We start from the raw sequence: 21,914 nt of genomic DNA, 5'->3' as shown, positions 1-21,914 counted from the left end.
GAATGAAGCCCCCCATCTATGCGACTAGGGGTCGTCCCCTCTGGGGCTTGGACTGGACCTCCCTAGGTCTCTCACATCACTGTACCAGCAAGAGTCGAAGATCCGAACCTCGATTCGCGAATTATTGGACACCCTCCCATCGTCCTAGCTTTGCTTTCCCGTTCATATCACATGATTTTGATGAGATCAACTTTCTTTCTCCTCCGCCCTTGTATTTGCTCGCTCCGACGGTCAGGATTAGGGCTAGAGAGAAGGGTTAGGTCAGGATCAATCGTTAGGTCTCAAAGGACTAAGTCGTTTGAGGTAGGAGGTCATCAGGTGGTGCTAATAGCAGGGGAAGGCTAGCGATAAGCGACGGCGGCAGTGTCCCTAGCGGTGCAAACCATTGGAGATGGAGGAGGGGCACGAGGCGGGGCAAGAGGGGTAGGTGGGCAATCTATCTCCATGGAATGTAAGAGACTCGAAGATCAACCAATCATGCATGAAGAGGTTAGGGTAATTTCATTTTCCACGGAATTTATGAAGGAAAGAAAAAAGCGTTCCAAGTGGAGGACAACCTAGGCTCAAATAATAGGACGACGAGATCTATTATATGCATGATCTGCGAGTGACGTGATCGTTTGTTCAAGGAATTAAAGGATCCTAGAAAGCAAACTGTTAGTGGACTATGCTCGTATGGACGGATGAGATTGATCCATACCTGAAGCTGGTGACCAAGTGATGGAGAAAGATGGAAGCTTCCAGCCTGGCCAGATCCAGGCCCGGGCACAGCCTCTGCCCACCACCAAAAGGAGTGAAGCTGCTGGTGCTCGTGTCCTTCTCCTGTTCATGATTAATTTGTTGACCAAATTAGCGCATTATTAGGTTTCCAAATCAAATCGCGATCATTGCATTGTATAAGCCTCACAAATAGCCCCACAACATTCATTGTCGTCAGCAATCATCTGCTTATTAGGATCATCTATCGCATGGTAAAATTTTCTCGACCAATGCATAAGAACTAATTTGCTAGTTATTTCCAATATTAAATATGCAGCGCAATTGAAAACTGAGCAAAACTTGAGCATGATAAGAACAAGAGTGGAAAATCAGACAGTAAATGGCCCCTGCAACAGCTTTGGGAAAGAAAAAAAAGGCCTCTGCAATTTTCCTGCCATTACTAGGTGTATTCCATGATGAGCTTACTCATATAGGCGTAAACCCACATGTTAGGAGTCCCACAAAGCCCCACTCATCAAATCCCTATTATGTTGGTGTTGCCTAAAGGAGTAGCAATTGGATGAACATCTCTACCAAATGTGGGGCTCCATCTTACCTTCCACCTCCATGGATTGAACCTGTAGGGCTCATCGTAGAGCTTGTCATCGAGGTGGACCGATCGGAAGTACACGAACACGCACCAACCTTTGGGAATGAGGTGGCCCTTCACCTCGACATCCCGTACCGCCTTGCGCATGATCCCATTGATGATGTTGCCCATCCGCAGCGTCTCCGTTATCACCTATGAAGCAAAATGAGAAAACGCACAGGTCCTAAAGTCCATGATCAGTGATGACATAGGAATTTAGAGGTGATGACGACAAAGGTATACTTACATGTTGTGTGAATGACAATGACATGTAGTCTGTCCACTGTAAGGCCTCGCCCATGTCGGTTTTTCGCCTCTTCAGCTGCATGTTCTCCTCCTGAGCATTGCAATTTGGTTGGTTTCATTATTGCAGGAAATGACCACACTTTTATTTGTTCTTTGCTAGAGGTGAAAATAGAAATCAAAATAGATAGGCACGCACTTTCTCTAACAGTAAAACGCAAGCAGAGGTTTCAGTGAGTTCATTGTTTCACGTGGTATCAAAACTGAACAAGGTGGTGCAGCGCTGTAAATGGAAACTAGTAAACCACATGATGCTGCTTCAGTTGCAGTAAGAGGCCATGCTTTCGTTTCATCAAAAAGGGGGCAAAAAAAGGCCACACTTTCTAGCCTGCGGCCTAGAAAAGTTTTCATGCTAGGATAAAAGACCCATTTTGTCCAACTGATGGTGCATGCATTTGTACATGTTTAGGCGCACATCGCCATCGAATGCACTAACTGAACAAACTAGGTTTGTCATCATACAAACCCAGTGCCAAAAGGAAGGTAACAACAATTAGGTGGCATGACAACGTCCCACTCAAGTGACTAAATGCACAATAACATGACTATCGATCGACCAAGTACTAGGTGGCACTAACATGACCGTGCAGAGCAAGACGATGACGTATTCGCTCATGATACATTATGCTTCTGACCTTAACAGGAAAGGCACGCAGATGCAGTGCGGGGAACCAAGGCTGGCACAATCCTTACACTAGTGCCGAATTCTCGACATCAAAAGGAGGGAACCTTTGACAAATCTGTGGTTTGTAGCGATCCATATATGCAAATGCTAGTGCCTGGTTGGTGTGAAAACCACCAAAAAAGGAAATGCAGAACGCTGGTCAGCACCAAAATTGGCTGCGCACGCACCTCCAGTTGCTGCAGAGCCAGAGGGCACTCGCTGAGATACTTGATGGCGAGCGTGATGAGCACCGGCACAGAGTCCTCGGCGGGGATCATCAGGTCGATCATGTTGTCGGATATCAGCTCGTCGGTGAGCTCGTCGCTGCCGCCGCCGCTTATGAGCACGTCGATGGCGTCGCGCGGCGCCCGCGGCCCCTCGCCGCCGTCGGGGACGGCCCTCCGCCGCCTCCTCTTCTCCTGTATGATGCCCTGTATCAGCTTCGCCATCCTCTTCTTGGCCTGGCAGTCAACGGTTGCAGCTTCAGCGTCGCAGATTCTCATAGAGACCGAGACAGAGACGTAGAGGTTAGTGTAGAGTACGAGTAGGATCGTAGTAGTGTATACCTGCAGGGATCTGTAGAGCCTAGTCCCCGGCAGCTTGATCGGAAGGGACATGAGGCCGACAATGAACTCCTGGAATTGCTGCTTGAGCAGCTGCGTCTCCGGGCCTGGCTCCAGCCCGATCAGGCCCTTCACCAGGATCTCGAACACTATCTGCTGCCACGACACATTCATTATTCATTACTCACTGCACTGCTATTGAGGACTCTGCATGAAAGGTGATAGACAAGAGCACCATTTCCTTCAATTCTTTTTTTATCTATATATATCTCTGTTCTGCACCAAAGCTCCATTCTTTAAGATCACTGGAAATGCCAGGATTCGACAGACTGCTGGAGCTCTGAGCTGAGCTGAATTTCCTGTGAGCCATAACAAGCAGGTTGCAGTGCTCCAGCTCCTACTCCTAGGCCTTGTTTAGTTGGGGAATTTGGGAGGTGCCAAATTACTGTTACAGCACTGTAGCACACTGTAGCGTTTCGTTTGTATTTGTGAATTATTGTCCAAATATTGACTAATTAGGCTCAAAAGATTCGTCTCGCAAAGTACAACAAAACTGTGCAATTAGTTTTTAATTTCATCTACATTTAGTACTCCATGCATGTACCGCAAGTTTGATGTGATGGAGAATCTTCTTTTTGCATAGTGTTAAAGTTGGGAGTTGGGAGTAACTAAACATGGCCCTAGCATGCTATACACTTTGACAGGGAGTGCAAGGAGGAGTGCCTGAAGGCTGTGGTGTCTAGACAGAACACACGAACATGATAGAGGCACTGTACTGTAGTGCAGTTCGGTCTGAAGAATGATCTAAAGGTTTTTTTTTCTTTTTTGGTTGCCCGGTAATTCGGCGCGGGCCCCGCCGGGGCATGTATTTAAGGCGCGCGCGTGCGGAATTGAATGGGGGAGAACAGCAGGTAGGCACCAGCAGTGCTCCCAACTCCCTCCCTCCCTCCCTCCCAATCTCATTGAAAGATACCACCACGCCCACACGTACAGTGATCATACGAGTATGCGGCCGAGTGGTATGGCACGGCATGGTGACCGGTATAGAGAGAGAGAGAGAGAGAGAGAGAGAGAGAGACGGGGCCATCCTTTTCCCGGCCTTCGATAGCTGCTTCCATGTGGTGACACGGCCGCGCACGTGTGCACGCCGGCAGCGCCATTGGTCTGCGCGCCACCATGCCATTCCACCTCGATTCCTCTCTCTCTCTCTCTCTGCCTTTCTCTCTGATGTTCGATCAAGAAGGCGCGGAGCTAGGCGGGCGGCAATGGAGCCCGACAGAGCAGAGCAGTAATCGCCAATCACCATGGCGTGCTAGCTGCAGACATATGTAGCTAGGCCGTAGAACGAAGGTACTAGCAGAGCAGAAAGGGGCAGAGTGCAGGCAGTGCACGTACCGCCTTGGCGTGGTCCTGGATGCGGACGAGCGCGCCGGGGCCCTGGTCGCGCCAGGCGTCGATCGCCGGCGCGAGGCGGCGCTGCATGCCGGCGGTGACCTGCGCCTTGAGCTGCGGCGACTTGAAGAAGGCGCCGACGAGGCCGTGGACGCGCCGCTGCAGGCTGCCGTTGATGAGGAGGATGGAGGACTTGCCCATGAGCTCTGTCAGCGAGCGCGGGTACCACGGCACGAACGCCCGCGCGTCGCTCTGCAGCACGAACCGGCTCACCTCCGCGTCCGACGTCACCACCGTCGCCGAACCGAACAGGTGCGACCGGAACACCGGGCTCCCGTGCCGGAGCCGCCGCTTGTCGACGAAGGCCTCCGGACGGGCCGAGTAGGCGCAGGACACGAAGTCCAGCGTCTCGCCCACCAGCGGCCACCCGAAACTGCCGGGCGGGAGCCGCGCCGCCTGCTCCTTGCCCGCGCCCCGCCTCCATCCGGGCCAGGATAGCAGCGTCCACAGGCCGACGACCGCGGCGGCGACAAACAGCGTCCACACCGCAACGGCCAACGCCGGCGCCGGCGCCGGCCAGAGAGCGGCGGTGGCCGGCATGGCAAGGTAAAAGGTGTATGTGTGCGTGTGTGTGCACCCACACCGAGCAGTGAGTGAACGAAGCTAGAGCTACGAGAGGGAGAAGAGGCACGGCAGTGGCTTATATGTAGTGAAGAACCAGAGGATGGAATTGGCAAGTGCAAAGTACACGAGAGAGAGAGAGTGAAAGCCCTGTACATGGTCCGGTTACAAACCGGACTAACCCGTGAACCGACCCGGATGAAACCGTGTTAGCAGGACACGCACGGGTTGGCTTGGTTCGGGTTCCTACGGGCTAAACCCGTTCAGCAAACAGATAAATCCCCAATTTGACAGCCAATCAACAACGACGCGAACCCGTCGCCGCGTGCGATGCGAGCGAGCAAGCGCCACGAGGCCGCCCTCCGGCGAACACGCGCCGACGCTGGGTAGCGCGCTGCCGAACCCTCCAGCGACCCGCCGTTTTCTGGCGCCGGCGTGGCTCTGGCTACCTGGCACGCGCATGCCCAACCTGGCTACCTGCCATCGCCGCCGTCTTCCGAGCGCTGCAGAGTCGAGTCTCGAGTTGGCGGTGCCCTTGAACAGGCTCGAGGTACATAGTCTCGCAGTCCATGGAAAGAACAAAGGAAACACGCCGCTGCGGCGAATTCCAGTAAACCGTGGAAACCATGTACCCGCTGGTTTCTAAACCCCTCAGCGGACCCCCTCACGGCTTGGGTTGGGTTTAAACCAAAATCCGGTAAAACCGGACCATGTACAGGCTAGAAAGAGAGATGGAAAGAGAAGAGAACCCCGAATTTTAAATGGTTTAATTTATTTGTTTCCAGAAAATAAAGCTATCAAAGCAGTAGGATTTCTCAATGTGATTTGATTTAAAAATGTTTTTGTTTTTGTGTGTACAGTCCCCACGTCTATGATTGTGTGTCGTGGCAGGGGCAGTGTCCTACTGTTTGCCCTCTTCCCTTTCTTTCTCTTTGTTTTTGCTCCTTGAGGGTTGCGAAGTGAGAGTCCCGAGCAGAGGTGAGGTGAGGGTGAGGCGACAGGGCTCAGCCTCAGTTGCTGCTCATGAGTGATGCCCCGATGGATGCTCTCACCCCCTCGTGCACACGCCCGGGGGGGGCCACACCCATAAAAGGCCCCTCGCAAGGAACCCCCCTCTTTTTTATTCTTTTGACCAAATTGCAGAAACTCCGTATAAACAAAAAGAGAAAAGATACCACCTTAACATCCTCACTGATTAATCTTAAGCTTCATTTTAAAAAAAAAAGAGAGAGAGAAAAGAAGATGAAATTCTTTTTCAAAAGGCCCATCTCGAATGTCGGATAAGTGGTCAATCCGGGGGTGGTAGCACATCCATCGATGGATGGTGCGCTGAAGACTTCAAGACATTTTTGGCGCCGGGAGATGAGATGAGATGAGATGAGACCAGCTTCTTGAATAGAGTGAGCCTGGGCTAAGCCATAGCCTGCAGCTACCAAGAAAAGATTCCTAGTGTGGTAGCACTCCTAGGCGAGAGCTAGACACCCACACAGTACCACTAGCGGCAGTAGTGTAGTGGTACGTCCCCACGACAAATCTGTGCACACGTTCGGTTTGAAAAGACTTGCGCGTGCAATCAGTGCCTGCCTATCCCTATCTGCATCCGCATGCCTCTGGCTAAGACCAAATGGTTTCTTTTTCTTTTGATTTAATTTTGAAGAGAGAAAAAAAAAGGAGGATGAAGAGACCAGTGCAGTAGTTTTGAAGATTCATACATGCCGTTGTGTCTTTGATCCACTCCGAAACAAGAAGAGAGGAAAGATCAAAGGTAATGAACTCCAAGTTGATGATGCGAAAGGATGATGCGCAATCATGGACATCACTAGCCTCGTGCGTCAGTGGGCGGGAGGTCTAACTTTGAACCCGAATGTGGCGGCTTTGCAGTTGATTGCACATATGAGAATCGCATTAGAAATCAGGAAGACAGTATAGGACTAGAAAACGTAAAGAAACGGCGGCATGCAGCTGCTGGGGTGAATCATTGCGCGGCGCTTTCGGCTACGAATACAATTTTTTTTAAAATCAAAATTGAAGTCGTTAATTAGCTAGGCAACTTCCTCTCTGATGATACTGCCCGATCATTAGGCGTCTCTCCAGGAAACAGGGGTCTACACCTCACATCAACGCTCACTCTTGAGCACTCTAGGACGGCACAGTTAGGTACGCGTCAAATAACAACTGGAGGCATCTCCGAAACCTATTTCGAGACGAGCATTAGATACGAGCGTGTTCCCGTGTGACCCTAACACTTTACCAACACGAGCAAACGGACAGACGCCGCCAACCGCCTACACATATGGGTGTTTGTTTTTAGCACCTTCTAAAATTCCTGTCACATCGAATGTTTAGATACTAATTAGGAGTATTAAATATAGGCTAATTACAAAACCAATTGCACAGATGGAGACTAATTTGCGAGACAAATCTATTAAGCCTAATTAGTTCATAATTTGACAATGTGATGCTACAGTAAACATGTGCTAATGATGAATTAATTAGTCTTAATAGATTCGTCTCGTGAATTAGTCTCCATCTATATAATTAGTTTTATAATTAGCTCATATTTAATCCTCCTAATTAGCCTAGGACCTTGCAGGTATATCGCTTGGACGCGCCTCCGAAAACAAACAAGGCGACGTCGCTGCGTCGCCAACGAAAGCGAGAGCTCGGTTACGGGCCCTCGCTCCCTCGGCAACCATGCTCGCAGGACGGCGACGAAAACTGGCAAGCGCGCCCGCACGGGCGAGGCCGCAGCGTGGGGGCGGTGCTGTACCAGCGATCGTTCCCCTCTGCTGCTGCTGCGAGTACGGCCGGCATCATCGGAAGGGCGCTGGTACACTCGCTTCCGAATCGGACAGGATTTTTTTTTTGTGCTGGTCAAAGAGAACTGAAAGCAGGGTCCTCTTCCTCTCTCGGGTTTCACCTATCACTGATGGATAGAAATTTCTGCACATTTTGACATTTCTCACAGGAAACAATTCAGATCCACAAATTGATGATGCGGATCACACTCCAGTCAATTGTTAAAATGGCGCTTTTCTTCTATCTGTCCCACAACTAAATTGCTAGTGTTGTTGTTCTAGTCTTCTAGCTCCGCCCCGGTGATTTGATTAACACAGCCACACAGTCATGGCTGGGCCAGAGATTTTGATTCTGCTTTAAGGCAGCTCACCCACTCGGCACTTTCACCTAATTTCAGGGAAACTTCAGTGGTAAAAACCCAAGGATCACCATTCTACTTAGCTTAAATTAGCCCAGACAAGTTAGTTGATCTAGATGAATCTTGCACTTAGCAAGCACATCGCGATAAAAATGGAAAGGCAAAAGGGAATCCGTGCTGTGTTCCAGCTAGATTTTTCTGGGTTCTGGTCAAATCCATTAGTGAAATGAAGGGTATGAAGAGAAGCTACTAGGTGCCGCATATATAATGCTTTGAACAGGTTGGTGGGCTATGTTTTAAAATACTCCGTTCCACTAAATTAGATTTGTTCTGATGGATTTGACACTGGAAAGTAGCAAGCCACAATCTTCATGCTAAAGAAGTAAAAAATAGAGGAAATAATCAGTGACACCTTACCTGAATTTGAACCCGAGGATGGGAAGGTGCCATCGCACATCCGCACTGCATTGCAGATGAAGAGTTATGTTAGGAAGCTCCAAAATTGCTGATACACAAGCAAATACGTAATAATTGAATAAACCGTCAAAAAATACACAACAATCGAATATAAAACGCTGTGAAAAATTTCTTGTAAATTCTGTTCATCACACAGTAACAGACATGCAGAGGTGGAGGTGGCCCAGTTTTGGATTTAGATTGGCGCCAATCATTGGGACTTGCCAGGAACATCTCGGTCAAGGTGATGTGAAATGCCAGCTTGATAAATGCCCCGACAGTCACTGAAACATTCTTCTAACCCAAACCCTAACAAACAGAACAAGCTAGCTAGCTACTGTACAGGCATCAAGACACCTTGAAGCTTCAGATACCGATTTGACGACGACGGGCTACCCAATCCTTGGCACGGTTAGTGGAAGAAAACAGGAAAGTCACATGCAAAAAACAAAACAGCCCGTCGTGTGTGCGCAGAGGAGCATCACATTGGGATCGCAAAGGAAGGAGCAAAAGGAATCAATGATGGGCGAGTGCAACAAGGACACAGGCTGCAAAAAAAAAAAAAAAAAAAAAAATTCTGGGCGGCAGAGCAGTGGCCAAAGGCAAAGGGGGATCTCAATAGTGACCTTGCACAGCTCCTTGCTCCTATTGCATGCAGCTGACGAGGACACTGGTGAGTTGCAGTTCAGGCTTTAGGAGCGCGGGTACAAGAGACATGTACAGGGGCAAGATGGGCTGGGACGTTGATTGATCAAGACCAGGAGCAAAGGATCTATGTATGGGGCAACAGAAGCAAGTACAGTCTCACTTTCGGTCCTTGAAATTAGTGCCCACAGATTATCCTGCAGTCTCGCAACATCATGGACAGGACTTGATGGGTAAGGGCGAGTTCTCCAGTTACCGCGGCAGTACTCCTAAACGGTAAAGGCCAAGATACCGGACAGTGCTTTTGTGCAATGATGTGAATGCTGGGTATGAAAGTATTGCAAATGTTAAGTTAGATAAATTTTTACTCAGTGAAGCAAATACTGACCATGAAGATCTATAGAACAACAGTATTGCTGGCATGGGCAGGGTTCCTTTGTTTGTCCTGAGAATTATTTACTGCATATTAACCTTCTGGTAGTTCCTGCAGCTGATGCCAGTACACCTGTATCTCCTGGCAACCCAGCACATATTAGCACACCATGTCATTTGTACGGTGAATACATGCAAATGATGCAGGGAGCCCTGCAAGAGGAATGGCATTGATAAAATACAAGGGAGAATTTACTAAGCAGTTCAGCAGATCTAAGAACTTGGTGCATAACAAGGATGTGACTATATTGAGCATTTAATCGTCCGTACAGATCTTGAAAATTTGTTATGACTAAAGGGAGAACAGTACTTAATATAGTCCTCAAAAGAATGTCTTAATATCCACTTATGCAAACAATGAAACTGTGACAACATTTGGCAGATCCAGTTCACACAGTGAAGCATTTTTAGGACCGACTAAAGCATAAGCACATTAACACCTAATATGGACCGAAGCAATTAAGATAGCAAACTACCATACACCAGATGTGCAGATTGTCTGCACAGCAAAATCAATAAAAGAACCTATTAAAACTAACAAATTGGGTGGCATTTGGACCCTCAATATTTATAGCACATACTATTCCACTGTTACCGTGTTACCGGTCCCTCCAAGATTGGAACAAGGCCACGTTTGCTAGTGCTCACCATCTCATCAGTCTCCATATGTCCAAGACATAGTCCGGGAGACCAGCTTACGGCTGGCACCTCTTGCCTGCAGTACTCTGCCCAATTACGTTGAAACAGCAGTAGATTGCATGGCCATTGCACTCCTCACCTTCAACTGTGTTGCATTTATCACTAGATCACATGGCACCTCCATCTAACGGTGCAGTAGATTCAAGCAATAGGACATGTAAACGAGTCGTAATTATGCAGCACAGACTCTTGAAATGTAGTTTTCTGACACGAAATGTCCATACAAGTATAGTTTTGCTAAATCAATTGTCAAAAGTGTAGTTTTATGATCCCGTTTTCGCAAAAATAGTGTAGTTTGATGAAATTTACACAGTAAATTAGATACAGCTAAGAGCTAGACAAACATGCTCGCTATCGAGATATTGGTCCCAGCTGTTTCTGAAAGTTGCACTGTTTTTACACAGAAAGCATCACAGCAATTAGTTGACAATATATGAACTGAAACAGTGAAACGAGAAAAAGGTCTAATGTAACAAAAGGACAGATAGTACAGGTACTCGTGTTACCATTTCAAAGTATGAACGATCTTTGTATGCTTGAGCCCTACATGTTTGGAGGATAGGATCCAAGTTATCTCATCAACATTTCTCTGGACCCGATGATGTATTGATGTTGAAGTTACAGGAATTCATCAATGCTGTTGTTTTCCTGGACAAATGAAAATAGTTGATACTTTGTATGCTTGAGCCCTACATATTTGGAGGATAGGATCCAAGTTATCTCATCAATTACTCTGGACCCGATGATGTTGAAGTTGAAGTTACAGGAATTCATCAATGCTGTTGTTTTCCTGGAAAAATGGAAATAATCAGAAGAACATGAACTGAATTTCAGCATAGAGAATGCCAGCAATGATTCTCATTTTAACATGTCCAATTTCTGAATCAACCATGCCTTTTAACTTGATGGATTTACATTTTATTGATAACAACACCAATTACTATTTCAAGGAAATAACTGCAGTAATATAACAATGTGCAGTTAGATAACAGCTAACAAATATGAATATGTTTTTTTTACTTGCTGTGATGCAGTTTTGCCCTCTAAGGTGCTAACCGGTAGGGTACTTCAAACCAAACCTAGAACATGTGGGTGCTTACCTCCCACTGCATCTGCTTCTGCAGCATCTACTATTGTCATTAACCCATGACAAAGAAAAATCGGCTCATGAGAGTACCTTGCATGTGGCCCAATAATTACACAGATAATGAAAACCAAGCAGAATAAGAAGTTTACAGAATTGCAAGGTTACCAAGTCAATAAAGTGCTCACTTGAACACTACCATAGCATTTGTGCACAGGACTACAAATAAATTAAGAAAACATGTACAGGAGAATGAAAGAAGAACAAGGCAAGGTATTGGGGCAGATCAGATAAACAAGAGGACAAGTTGATGGTTACAAAAAGAAACAAAATATCTTCTTAAGCACAAAATGAACAGAGCAATGCTCTATAGAATACGTCACATTTCTAAGGCTGGATGGCTGAGAGATGCCCTCACTGCCAAGAGGTCCAAGACAAAGGTAGCAATTATATCCATGGAGACTCCATAAGGAGGTAGCAAGGTCTAATCTCTAATGCAATCAAATACATGCAGACCCATTAGGAGGTGAGTGACTAAGTTCAAATGAACTAGTTCTCCTACAATGATTTTTTGGGTACCTTAAGTGCAACAGTTTCTCCAAATTAAAAAGCAAGAAAGAAAACAGGCCATTACCACATTGTAGCGATCGATAATGAAGGCTTAACTGTTCCAATAGCAGGAGGGGTAGGACTGTTATTGTTAGATCACTATAAAAATACTAGAAATCCAGATCAGAATGAACAAGATGTTTGAATTAAGCAGCAGACAGATCCTTTGACAAGACAGCTGCTGAAACTGACCAACTAAAATAAGGTACATTATACCATCAAGTATAGGGTTACAGATAAAAATGTTAGATGCCAACTTAATGAAGACAATGGATTAGTTATAGTTCAGTCTTGATCAGAAAAGCCTAAAAGTAAGAACTAATGGCTTTTTGTTCAATACCTCATGGAGTAAATACTTCCATCAGTACACAACTCTTCGAGAGTTCTACTTTTTCACTGTGCCAAATATTCCATGAAGACTATTCTAGGCGTGATGCATAACTTTTCAACATTCATTGCATCAATAAAGACCAGAAAAGCTTCTTCCAACTAAAGGTATAAGAAGCATTAGCATAAACTTAGGTTTAGCAAATGAAACCGATAATATTAACGAAAACTGAAAGCATGCAGGAAACAAAAAGAAAGGATGACCATGGAGTGTCACGGTGACACAAAAACTGTTGTTGCATGAAAAAAAATGGTGCTTCATTTCAGATGAAAGAAAAAAAAAGAAAAGAAAGAAAGAAAAAGAAAAGGAGTTGCCGACAAATAGTTCTTTGGTTATTTCGACTGTAAACAGAAGGAACTGTTAGGAGACAGGCACAGAGAACCAATTATTGTATTACAATGCAGTCATGAAAGCTCCAAGTTAGAACAGTATATATTCAACTCTCTTATGTAGTCTTCAGCCCAACTCCAAATATCCTTGCAAACACATTTTGTGGCCAAGTTTTACTTTAAGTCATGGATCAGTCCATTCATACAATCATACTGTACTCGGTGAGTTGTGACCCAGGACAGCAAAAAGGATTCACAAGATAATCTGAGAAATGAGAAACCCTACTTTGATCATATAGAAGTAAAAATAACTCTATTCTGGCTTGTTGGCTTTCATCATAGAAGCTAAGCAAAGAGCAGTGACAGCATTTGTTTGCTGGTACAGTACCAAATGATGATGAAAGTGCAAAAACACAGGGAACAGAGTAACTATCAAAATCTAAACAGTAAGGCAGTATGGCAATGAACTGGTCAACTTGAAAGATGTTAAGGATTTTTCACTGCTAGCCTATATGATATGCTACCACATTAATTTCTGTTACAGTTTAATATGTTGGGATGCGTAATTGGGTACATCTGTATTTATGAGATTATGAATATTCAAGCCTGGAGCATTATTAGGTAAGAAATGATATACAACAACAACAACAACATAGCCTTTCAGTCCCAAGCAAGTTGGGGTAGGCTAGAGTTGAAACCCAACAAGAGCCACAAATCAGGGTTCGGGCACATGAATAGTTGTTTTCCAAGCACTCCTATCCAGGGCTAAATCTTTGGGTATATTCCATCCCTTCAAATCTCCTTTTATTGCCTCTTCCCATGTCAATTTTGGTCTTCCTCTGCCTCTCTTCAATTTAGGTAAGAAATGATATAAGACCCGAAAAAAAAGATCATAATGCAATACAATGGTTGAAAGGTGTACCATGAGACATGGATATGTTAACAACAGGACGTGCATCATCATCATCTCAAGCAGAAAATCACGGAGCTCAAATGAACTCCTGGAGAAAAATCCAGCACAACAGAGCAGCTAAAGGTTTGACATGAATCATGTTTCAAAATGCCGTCCCTAAAGAAAAGATACTCTCTACTAGCAGCATTTTCATTCAGATACAGTGAACAGCTAGTGGTGACAGGAGTCTAATTTAGCAGGTACAACAACAACCAAAAGAGAACACCAGGCAGCAGCATAGCCTTACTCCTATAAGACCACAGCTCATACATGTATCCATGATCATTTGCTCGATAAAAGAATCATGCCAGGGAAAGAAGCTGAACCATTGTTCGGAGCTGGCTTCAAATTGAGAATGGAAGCTATAACATTGTATATCTCCACATTCTCAAATGAGGGCACAGTCCTACCCCCCTGAAAACGAGGGCCATGTGCCGCGAAAATGGTCCTCATTGAGAAGAAGGCATTGTCGTACCCATGTGCCCCTCCACACTCATTCCTCTTGGAACGCTTCATCTCCACCTTATAGCCTTCCGCTAACAGCCCAATGATTGGCGGGATCCTGTAATTCTCCGAGTAATGCAGGCGAGAAGGCAAATCTTCCTTCAAGTACATCCTCAAATATTCCCCGTTCTCCACCTTCCCAGACCCAAGCCCCTCGTTCATCTTGGCTACAACCTCAGCTGGGGACACACCATCTGGTGGCCTGATTGCCAGCAATGGCGTCATTGACAGAACCCAATCTTCCTTCAGCTTAATCCATGGAGCCAACTCTTCGAGAAACACAAGCTTCTTGTCGCATGTCCCAACCATACCATGATCCCCTAGCAATATAATGTTCACATCCTCAAACACTCCCCTTGCCTCCAAACCAGCAATGAGCCTCCCGAGCATCTCATCAATGCGGATAACCGCATCAGTGATTGCCGGATCGTCAGGACCCACCTGGTGCCCCTGATGATCAGGATCTTCGAAGTACAGCGTCAGGAACTGTGGCATTTCGTCAGACGGGAGATCAAAATAACCAAGGATGGTGTCGACCCTGTCCTCAAACGGCACCGAACCATTGTAGTGGCGGCAGTACTTGTCCGGGCAGTTCCAGGAACCCTTCTTGACCTCCGAACCCGGCCAGAAGAATGTGGCGGCCAGGACGCCCTGGGCGGCAGCGGTGGCCCAGAGCGGCTCCCCTCCCCACCACTTGGGATCGTGGTTGGCCATGTTGAAGTGGTCCCCCGAGATGGGGTCGGGGAAGTAGTTGTTGATGATGCCGTGGGAGGAGGGGTAGAGGCCGGTGACGATGGAGTAGTGGTTGGGGAAGGTGAGCGTGGGGAAGACGGAGATCAAGCCCTCGGCGGCGGAGGTGCCATTGGCGAAGAGGCGGCGGATGTGCGGGAGGGGGGCCTTGAACTGGTACCCGAAGCGGAAGCCGTCCGAGGATATGAGCAGAACCACCGGCTTCTGGAGCTTGGAGAGCGGCCGCGCGGTGGCGGCGGCGGAGGCCGCGGTCACGGCGAGGAGGTGGGGCGGGCGGATGAGGAGGAAGGCGGTGGAGACGGCGAGGACGGCGGCAAGGAGGAGCAGGAGGCGGGAAGCGGTGGAGGGTTGGGATGCGGGCACGGAGCGGGAGAGGAGAGCCTCGGTGGGCGGCGGCGCGTCGCCGGGGGTCCGGAGCCGGACGGAGATGGGCGGAGACGCCATCGCCGACGCAGATGATGCTTTGGCTGCTGGACTAGTGAGTGGACTGGATCCGGCGAGGTGTCCTCCCACGAGAGATTACGACTAGTCAACTCGACTACGAGAGTCGTGCGTGTGTCGTGGGTGTTTGTTTGACGGGAACGCGCCTCTTCTAGCATCGCCGGCTCGACAGCCCGTGGGCCAGTTTGTTGGGCAAATGTACTGTGTGCATTTCGAATATTTGTGAAACTGTTGGTTTTAAATTTGTTTTCGTAAACAAGTACATTTCTACTACTGACAATCTGACAATCTGACATTGAGTAAACTGCCGACTTTTAGTACCAACGAACATTTGTGCAATTTAAAATTTTTTGTTAGAATAATTTAAAATTCAGGTTGGTCTGGCTCGACCGCTCGATGCACCTACCCCCGAACCCCATGCCCCGGCACATCTGTGTCAAACCGGAGAGCCATTTCGTTCCGGTCCACGTCTCGTAGGCTCTGGAAAAGTCACGTTCCCGTGTCGCGCAACTGGCACTGGACGGTGGACCCTCTCCGGTACGGCATCGCATCTTCCTCGCGTGCCCATTCGTTGATCCCATCGTCTTCTTCCGCCTTCCCCGATCCCCTCCCCTCCCCCTCCCCCTCCCCGATCCGGTTCCCCGCCGCAGCCGCCGGCCATGTCCAAGTACGGCACCATCCCCACCTCCTCCTCCGCGGGCGGCGGGGCGCCCCTCGGGGGCGCCTCCCCGCTCGACTTCATCTCCCGCGCCAAGGCCCGGGGCGCCTCGGCGCTGGCCACGCGCCGGCCCTGGCGCGAGCTCGGGGACGTCCACGCCATCGGCCTGCCCCCGAGCCTCGGCGACGCCTACCTCCGCGTGCGCGCCAACCTCGCCCACTTCGCCATGAACTACGCCATCGTCGTCCTCGTCGTCGTCTTCCTCTCCCTGCTCTGGCACCCCGTCTCCCTCATCGTCTTCCTCGTCTGCATGCTCGCCTGGCTCGTCCTCTACTTCCTCCGCGACGAGCCGCTCGTCCTCTTCGGACGCGTCGTCGCCGACGGCTACGTCCTCGCCGTGCTCGCCGTCGTCACGCTCGGCCTGTTGCTGTTCACCGGCGCCACCGCCAACATCCTCTCCTCGCTGCTCATCGGCCTCGTGCTCGTCGTCCTGCACGCCGCGCTGCACAAGGCGGAGGACAACGCCGACGACGAGGTCGGCCGCTGGTACGCGCCGGTGCCTCAGCAGCCGTCTCACTAGGTCAGGTGTGTGTGACATTGCCCCGCCCTCTGATTCTTCATTTCTTCTTCCTGGTCCGTCCTCCATATGGGGATTGTTACATTACAGTTGCTGCTGGTGTGTGATCTGTTTTAATGACTTGATGTATTCTTGTCAATTGTCATGCTGTTAGTAGTTGTCATCTGCCCTTGGACATGAGTAGAAATGCTTAGAGGTGCTGCTTTGCTATGAATTATTTTGACTTAGTGATGTTTCTCTACTCTTTCCATGAATTTTAGTTGCGTTGTAGCCTTCGATAAATTAGAGCAGCCAATTGTGCAATTGGAGCTCCAATTGGCACAATCATGTGATCCATGGGCAGTTGTGTTGACTTCAATAGTTTAATTAGTGTCTTGAAGAAGAATTGCATGCTCAAAAAGATTGCCTCTCGATGAAGGCTTTCCTATGCTGTATCGTCAGTCAGTATCATTCCATCACCCATTCTACTCTCTGAATTCTCTAATCTGTTAACTGATAATTAGCCCCTTTTCAAACATAGATTGAGACTTCTTGTATTTCTATGTACCTGGTTGGTCGGTATCTCGTAATGAAGAAGAAACCACCAAGTCTGCACAACATGTTACAAATGTGAAAATGCCTAGCAGAATGAGGTTCAGTTGAGAATGTGCTGAGATAGTGTTATCCCAAGCACTTGTCACCATCATCTTATTCTTACCCAAAACCATTCAAAATAGCTCTAGCAATCATGTCATCCCCTTTCACATATAATATATTTCCCCTGGCCCCTGGTAGTTGCTGATTGTATATCTGTTTATCAACTTGCCTCGAAGGTCATTGCAAGTGCCAGCCAAAAGGGGTTGGATGTGGGGCAGCAGTTTTGGGGATGGTTGGATTGACAAACCCTGGAACCATAGGGTGTACTAATTTTATTGAGAGTCGGTAGTTTTGGAAGGAGTTGGGGGTCAGCTTCATCCCCACTTCTCTTGGCATTAGAGAGGTACAGCTAACCAATAACGGAATTGAAGTAGCTTAGCTGTTTGCTGGGTCCGAATCCTGATCTGTTGTCAAAAAATAGAATGTGAGCTCAGTTGGTCTAACTTCTGCAAGGTTGGTGCTCTGACTCCCTTTCAGAAGCATTCTGTTATTCCATTTCATTTTTCTATTTCCAAGGAGCCATGTTATTTCTGGACTTACTGAGCAGATCTCTTTCCTGCTATAAATGTTATATTGCATTCCAGATTCAACTTACCGGTTCCTAGCAACCATGATTTATGGACTTAGTAATTAGATTTCAATGTTACTTTCCTTATTGTGATGGGCCATTAAATTCTCTGGTCTGTTTATTAACTTGTTCAGATACATTCTACTATTGTAGACTTGATTTGACATCCATCGTAGTGCCATCCATACTTGTTCTTCTTTTTTTTGCAGTTTTTTTAGGGAATCAACCCTTTCTATTGCAGTTATTTCCGTGATATGATAATTGACTAAGCATATGCATTACATAAACCCTTTGCCTAAACCAGAGTGCAGTTGAGGGTGAAAGTTGTCTGTTGCCATAAGGTTAATGTGATTAGCTACTTGGAAGTGTGATACAGATCTTTTGTGTTGTTTTCGTTAAATGAAATGCAAAATGTTTGCCTATTATGATAAAGAAGGGTATTCTTGTTTGAATACTGGCACAACAGCCCGGAAATGAAACTGCAACAATTCTTCCATTCATATTCTTCTGTTATCAAGTTCCATTGACCTGCACATGCAATACATTAAATTTGTGGATATCAAGCTAACTTAAAAGATCATTATGAGATGCCATGACGAAATCGGTACAAGTGGGGAACTTAAAAATCGGAATGTATGATGGCTACAATTCTTAATCTGCTATTCCCTTTGTTGGTTTCTAATTTCTCACGAAGTTAAGCATTCACTGTGTTCCATTTGAAGTCTGACAAATCCCCATTGTGTTTTGCAGGAGCTGATTGTGTCATTCTGCCCTGTGTTGTGATCCTGCCGCCTGTTTCAAAAAGCATTCCTCCCGAGCCATGCAAATTGGGCCATCCCCCATCCGTGATGAAGAATGTCCATGGTTCGCCTGCCGCTGGTTACATTGGAAGTTTTGGATCCAGCTGTGATGCAGAGTTGTAAAACCTGTTCTCCACGCCCACTTTTGTGACCTCGGTTCAAAGCTTCTCTTTGTTCCCATGTACCAATTCCGGACTAAAGTCTAGTGTACATTTTGAGTTCGAGAAATGTGATGGCCGGGACCTGTGTTTTTATGTTGTTACGGTCACCATGTAGGCGATGCTGATATTCAAACATGGCTTCGTTTTGTGCCATACCGTATTTTTAGCATGGATGGGATTGTCAATATCTTTTTCTTTGATTCTTATCGGTTCCTATAATAAAGGTGGTATTGCGTCAGGACTCCGTGAGATTGGGATCTTGGTTTAGCTGGGCCAGGCACCAAGAAGTATACCCTGCATTTCTGGGCCGAGCCGAGCCCCAAGAGCAGCACAATTGGGGTGATTCCGCGCGCTCCTCTCCAGTCTCCACGCGATCGGAAGCCTCCCCGGGGTCGGCGGCAAACGGTGGCGCGGCGGTCGCCGATTCCCCATCCCCTCGCCCGACGCCGTGCTGTCTGCTGTCAAAATTGTCTTCATTATCATCATGTCGGTGCTATACTAATATACTAGTACCGTATTGCTGAAACATTGCATGTGTTTGGAGGGTGACAAAATCAAACTTCTAGAAGCCCACTCACATTTATATATCCAGGTGAGAGGCTTTTGTTTATCAGTTGTATTATTACATATGCATACTGTACTTGTTCAATTTTCTGCTGAACTCAGCACCAAGGAATCGATGACCAAATGTTGTCAAAAGATCGCCACAACTGTAAGCAATTGATGATCTTCTCTGTTAAATCGTTATCTGTGTAACGTACAGTACCAATTGATAGTCATCTTTGACTCTGAGACTCTGACTTCCATTTTCTTATTCAATAACAAAGAAGATTACCCGAAGAATATTACTGTATTCTTTGGAATGGAATTGAAGTTAGTTTCAGTCATGTAATTGGTGAATCGAAAATCAAGCAAGACGATGATTTTTTGAGAGTTTATAACAGAAATAATGCCTGGGAAGTCAGATTCTTTTTGATATGATGGAGACTAAGGTAGGAACAACTGACCATTTTCCCCCCAATGTCAGATCACTTCGCCTGACTTTTTTTGTTCCCTTGCAAACTTTCTACTTAATGCACATGCTGGCCACCTAGTTCTTAGGACTGAAAAACGAACTAGTGCTTGATTGCATTGCATTATATTGACATAGACATGTCATGCGTGACTTGAAGATATTTTTTACGGTGACCTGGAGATTTTTAAGGTACTGCATTGCCCTTTGTATTGCGTCATACTTGACTTGTTTGGTCAGCTGACTTCCAAAAGCCTGCACTTTTCTTCTTTTCTTGCAGTTCATATTTTCCACTCAGAGTTTTGTTGTCCTAATCGAACTATTTCTTTTTCATCTCAATTCCATGTAAAAAGGAAGTCTATGCAAAGCTGCATCATGTACCTTTGTTGCAAGATGACTTTCTCATCTTTATTCTTTGTCCTAATCGTAATACGCTTTAATATGCCACTAATGAGTGGGGCGCGTGTTGTGCGTTTGCCGTGCGCGTAATAAGGATTAGCCGAGATAGATATGGTAAGATATCGACTTTATACAAGCCAAACTTCTTGTGAGATCTTGGGTGCTGCCCCACTCAAGTAAATATCTTTCTTACTGTTATGGTAACTGAGCGTGCACTGCCAGCGAATAAAAGTGCCCCACTGAATTTATTATCTTCTTGTTAAGGTCTTACCAGGCTATTGCAAGTCTGCAAGAAGCACTTTTATTTGCAGTCAAATACTAGTTGTTTCAGAATTATATTGAATCGTCATCGTCCTACTATGGATGTAACTTAGTCCAGCTAGCTAGTCCGTTGTACCATTTTGACCACTAAAAGAGCTTTGAAAGGAATCATATCGGGATTAACAGGTACTGCTGATTAGTAATCTTTGCAGGTGTAAAGCGCGAGGACATGACCGACTTGTATTTGTTCCCAGGAGTAAAGAACTTCCTGGAAACGTCGGAAGGGACATCGCATTCCAGCTGCTGCTGTCTCAAGTGAGGGACATGGCATGTTTACCATAGCATTACAGTTTACTGGCCGAGAAAAATTGACCAACTGCATTGTCGTTACCTTCATCGGAACTGAAAGCTGAGTAGTAGCTTGCACTTCCGACTAGTCTTCATTGTCGAGCTCGGTTGGTCGATCGGTGTGGACAGGTCATCACGCAAAAGAGGATGGAAGATCTGAAGCACTGGATTGATGCAGAAGAGTCTTGGTCAATCTTCCCTATCCTTTTACATGTCCTCTTGCTTGAGAAATACACATGGAAGAATGGCATTTTCCACAAACTAAGAATACTTCAGGTACGGTATTTATTTCAGTTTGAACAGCCCCTGTTATGTCTGTGCACATCAAAGCTCAGGTCAGTCGTTGCAGGTTGCGGCCAGCGGCAAGCATTCACAGTGAAGAGTAGTACAAGGGCTAGGGTTTCAGTTCCGTTTACTTTTATGCATGAACCGCTGATTCAGTGCCATACACACATTCCCAATCGAGATGGTTCCTTGGTAACTTCCTTTTACTATGTGCTTTTCATTCTTTCAATTGTGGCCTGGTGGGATTTTACTGGTAATTATTGGGAAAATATAACTTAAGTTGGTCAAAGCTGCATAGGTCTCTGTGCAAAACCTTATATTATGATAGAGGTCTAATCACGTGCCCTGGTGTAAAGCTTAGCCACGAAGGCCAAGAAATTGTCATTCTCATATTTTCCTTGAAGTATTCAACTTAATGTTTGTTGCCTGACTTCTGTGTGCTCTGTTCAATTTTACTTAACTGACAAAAATATTTTTTTTATTTTGACCACTTAAGTCGTTTGATTCTCATCCACTGTGAGCTTAATCTAACATGCATCTAGTATATGTTTTGTTGTTAACTCGCACCAAGGGATGGACGATACTTGGGACAAAACTGCAACACGCAAAAGCCTCAGACTAACAGCATTTGTAAGATGGTTGATGGCATATATATGTTGATTGTTGCACTGATCTATCATCTAGAGGCATAGAAAATACCGTATGAAAAGTTAAAACTTAAAAAACACTAATGTAATTGTACATATACGCCACTGTGAATCTTAATACAGATATCAACCTCCTGAGTCCTGACTTGCACCCAAAATTCAAATGGTGCAAATAAAATGTGGAAATGGTGGGTGAGAAATTTGCAGAAGAAGTTATCAATTCCT

General features: G+C 46.4%; 3 protein-coding genes across 4 annotated transcripts in view; 1 reads left to right on the top strand and 2 right to left on the bottom strand.

Annotated features, from left to right (window-relative positions):
* Positions 1-5,007, bottom strand: part of LOC101767613 (cytochrome P450 90D2) — a 6,843-nt gene extending 1,836 nt beyond the window's left edge. Inside the window, exons 1-6 of the mRNA XM_004968470.4 lie at positions 4,274-5,007; positions 2,882-3,031; positions 2,504-2,776; positions 1,596-1,685; positions 1,316-1,501; positions 701-822 (exon numbers count right to left, since the gene is read on the bottom strand). Of these exons, the coding sequence (XP_004968527.1) occupies positions 701-822; positions 1,316-1,501; positions 1,596-1,685; positions 2,504-2,776; positions 2,882-3,031; positions 4,274-4,870 (1,418 nt within the window). The 5' untranslated portion in view covers positions 4,871-5,007. The remainder of the gene's footprint in view (positions 1-700; positions 823-1,315; positions 1,502-1,595; positions 1,686-2,503; positions 2,777-2,881; positions 3,032-4,273) is intronic.
* Positions 5,008-13,627: 8,620 nt separating this feature from the next.
* LOC101767214 (venom phosphodiesterase 2) lies at positions 13,628-15,461 on the bottom strand. The gene has a single exon (XM_004968469.2). It carries the CDS (start codon positions 15,338-15,340, stop codon positions 13,925-13,927), a length of 1,416 nt encoding a protein of 471 aa, XP_004968526.1. The 5' UTR covers positions 15,341-15,461; the 3' UTR covers positions 13,628-13,924.
* Positions 15,462-15,877: 416 nt separating this feature from the next.
* Positions 15,878-18,925, top strand: LOC101766518 (PRA1 family protein F3). Of its 2 annotated transcripts, none has more exons than XM_004968468.3 (2): positions 15,878-16,575; positions 18,527-18,924. In XM_004968468.3, exon 1 carries the CDS (start codon positions 15,997-15,999, stop codon positions 16,573-16,575), a length of 579 nt encoding a protein of 192 aa, XP_004968525.1. In that variant the 5' UTR covers positions 15,878-15,996; the 3' UTR covers positions 18,527-18,924. The 2 variants fall into 2 exon arrangements, with proteins under 2 accessions (XP_004968525.1, XP_004968524.1); XM_004968467.3 differs by having other exon boundaries at positions 15,892-16,580; positions 18,527-18,925.
* The last annotated feature ends 2,989 nt before the right edge of the window (positions 18,926-21,914 follow it).

The sequence above is a fragment of the Setaria italica genome, chromosome V (assembly GCF_000263155.2).
Source record: "Setaria italica strain Yugu1 chromosome V, Setaria_italica_v2.0, whole genome shotgun sequence".
Lineage (NCBI taxonomy): Eukaryota > Viridiplantae > Streptophyta > Magnoliopsida > Poales > Poaceae > Setaria > Setaria italica.
This window is presented reverse-complemented; position numbering and strand designations above follow the sequence as displayed.